Source organism: Austrofundulus limnaeus, unplaced genomic scaffold, assembly GCF_001266775.1.
Source record: "Austrofundulus limnaeus strain Quisiro unplaced genomic scaffold, Austrofundulus_limnaeus-1.0 Scaffold651, whole genome shotgun sequence".
Taxonomy (NCBI): domain Eukaryota; kingdom Metazoa; phylum Chordata; class Actinopteri; order Cyprinodontiformes; family Rivulidae; genus Austrofundulus; species Austrofundulus limnaeus.
This window is the reverse complement of record NW_013953053.1, coordinates 146,018-148,341: the sequence shown is the minus strand read 5'-3', so window position 1 is coordinate 148,341 and position 2,324 is coordinate 146,018. Positions and strand designations below refer to the sequence as shown.

Genomic DNA, 2,324 nt, shown 5'->3' with positions numbered 1-2,324 from the left:
CCTTAACAACTTATAGCAAAAATACCTGACAACAGAGCTCAAAGTGTGGGATCATTTTAAGAAAATGAAAGAGAAACCTGTGTAATATCTGCAGAGCAGAACTTACCTTCCACAGCTATTATTTTTAGTTAGCATATAGCTAAAATCTAACCATGGTTATATAGTAGCTGCATTCTGGTGTGATAAGCTSTATGTTTTATATTCAATTAACGTATGATCTGATTAGTCGACTAATCGAATAAATAATCGGTGATTAATTGATTATTAAAATAATTGTTTGTGGCAGCCCTAATGCCAGGTCATGTTTGTAAATGAGAAGTGGTTCTCAAACAGTTTACCTGGATAAATAAAGGTTAAATAAATTATACAACTGGTGTAATTTTACTTTGACTGCAGCAGGATCGTTAGCAAGTGTAGATCACCCTTCACATCATAAAATAAGCTTTCATAATGACTGCAGAAAATGAGACTTTTAAAAATCCAATTAATCGACAGAATAATCGACAGATTAATCGATAACTAAAATAATCGTTAGCTGCAGCCCCAGTTCAGCCAGCATCATGGGTATTTAAACACCTGAGGTGGGGGAATACGTCTGATTTTACTCTGAAGAGTTTTTACATTTTCTGTTTATTATTTACTGGTAAGTCCTATTATTCTTTTAAGTGTCATAATTAATGACACATTTTATAATACCATCATAACAAATATCTGTTTCAGAAGTAAATAAGACCTCAGTAAAATCATTACAGGTGGCTACTTAAAATATAATCTAATAACAAATTAACCATTAATGCCTCAGATTAATCTAAACTGACCTGGACATTTAACATCCATAAAATAAGAATTAGGACTCTGAACAAGACGTTTCTTCTTGTGTCTCCTCTTCTCCTCCTCAGGACTGGGGGACAGCAGGTCCTTTGCGAGCTGAAACAGGAACAAAAACAAGAAAATACAAATTACAGACAGTTTAACATGAAAGCTGTGCAGAAATTTATTTAAGCATTTTACATAATGTCGGTTTAAAAGCCTGAAAAAAGAAATATCTGCAACAAGGGATGTTGTTTTCAACAAGGCCTCCAACTGCATCGACTTACAAGACGATAAAAATAAAGTATTTCTTTTTTTTTTTTAGCGCTGAATAGTTAATAAGAAAAAATAATGACGCAGCTACAAATGTTTTAAAGTTTTAACGATTTATTTATTTAGATTATACCTGACAATAAAACACATTGGAAGCGAAACAAACGTGTTTAAAAACACTTCAGCGGAAACTATTCAGTTGTTAGTAAAAAACAAGTCGAGTTTATCCATTTTTAATCTTAAATCAAGCCTTAAACGAGCTGTTTACGTGTCGTAAACTAAACAAACAGCAGCGCGTGGGCTTCTTTCCACCGCACGTGCTTCCGCCATGTTGCCTCCGTTCACGCTTTTAGCTTCGTGTTAAAAGTTACCTTGTTTTGGCTAACCCGCGCGCGATTAAAACACGAATATTAAACCTTAAATCATAAAACCCGTTCGGGTAAAAAGAGTCGGGCAGCTCCGGCGGCTGTAAATCAGCTAGTTTTACTCACAGGCATCTCTGCGTGTTTTCAGACTCACAACCAGGGGAAAAACACACAACGTCTCTCACACACAACCGGAAACTGCTGCTGACTGGAGGAGGAGACAAAACAAACTTTATTATCTAGTTACAGGCTAGTATTTACTTTAAAAATACACAGATTTATTTAGGCATTGTTTCATATTAACAGATAAAAAACTGTGTCTTTACTTAAGTAAAGTTAAGTCAGAAAATTTTTCCTTTTCTGGGTCCTGTTTAAGTTTTAGTTGTGTTTACAGATTGGTTTAGAGGTCTTCTTTAATGCCTGATTATAAATCAAACTTTAGTGGTTTAATAAACCGAATCAAACGTTCAGTTATCAAATGGACTGGTTTTTAAAAGCAAATTAACAGATTATACATGTTAAATTAAACAATGATGTTGTCTTCAGATCAGTTTAACATTTTATTTGTTATTAAGTCACATAAACTCATCTTTTGACAGGTGCTGCTAAAAGTTAATAGATTATGGGGTCTGCAACCCTTAATTTTGACCATTTCTGCTACAAAAAATGTGCATAACAGACATAAAATGTACATCCTTAAAATTAAAGGGGAAAAGTTTATTACTAAGGGAAAATAAACGATGATGCATAGAAACTTTTTTTAAGTTTAAAAAACTTAATTATTCATATAGAAAATTGCTAAACTGAGTTGATTTGTGTGGAGCCCACCCTGTGACATAAATTCATGTGTGACATTTCTGTGCAGAGATGTTCAGG

At 33.7% G+C, this 2,324-nt stretch overlaps 1 protein-coding gene across 1 annotated transcript in view; it reads right to left on the bottom strand.

The window, feature by feature from the left end:
- LOC106531571 (40S ribosomal protein S27) overlaps nucleotides 1–1,754 on the bottom strand; it is a 10,186-nt gene extending 8,432 nt beyond the window's left edge. The window contains exons 1-2 of the mRNA XM_014027473.1: nucleotides 1,575–1,754; nucleotides 819–927 (exon numbers count right to left, since the gene is read on the bottom strand). Coding sequence (XP_013882927.1) covers nucleotides 819–927; nucleotides 1,575–1,580 — 115 coding nt within the window. The 5' untranslated portion in view covers nucleotides 1,581–1,754. The remainder of the gene's footprint in view (nucleotides 1–818; nucleotides 928–1,574) is intronic.
- Nucleotides 1,755–2,324: the final 570 nt, after the last annotated feature.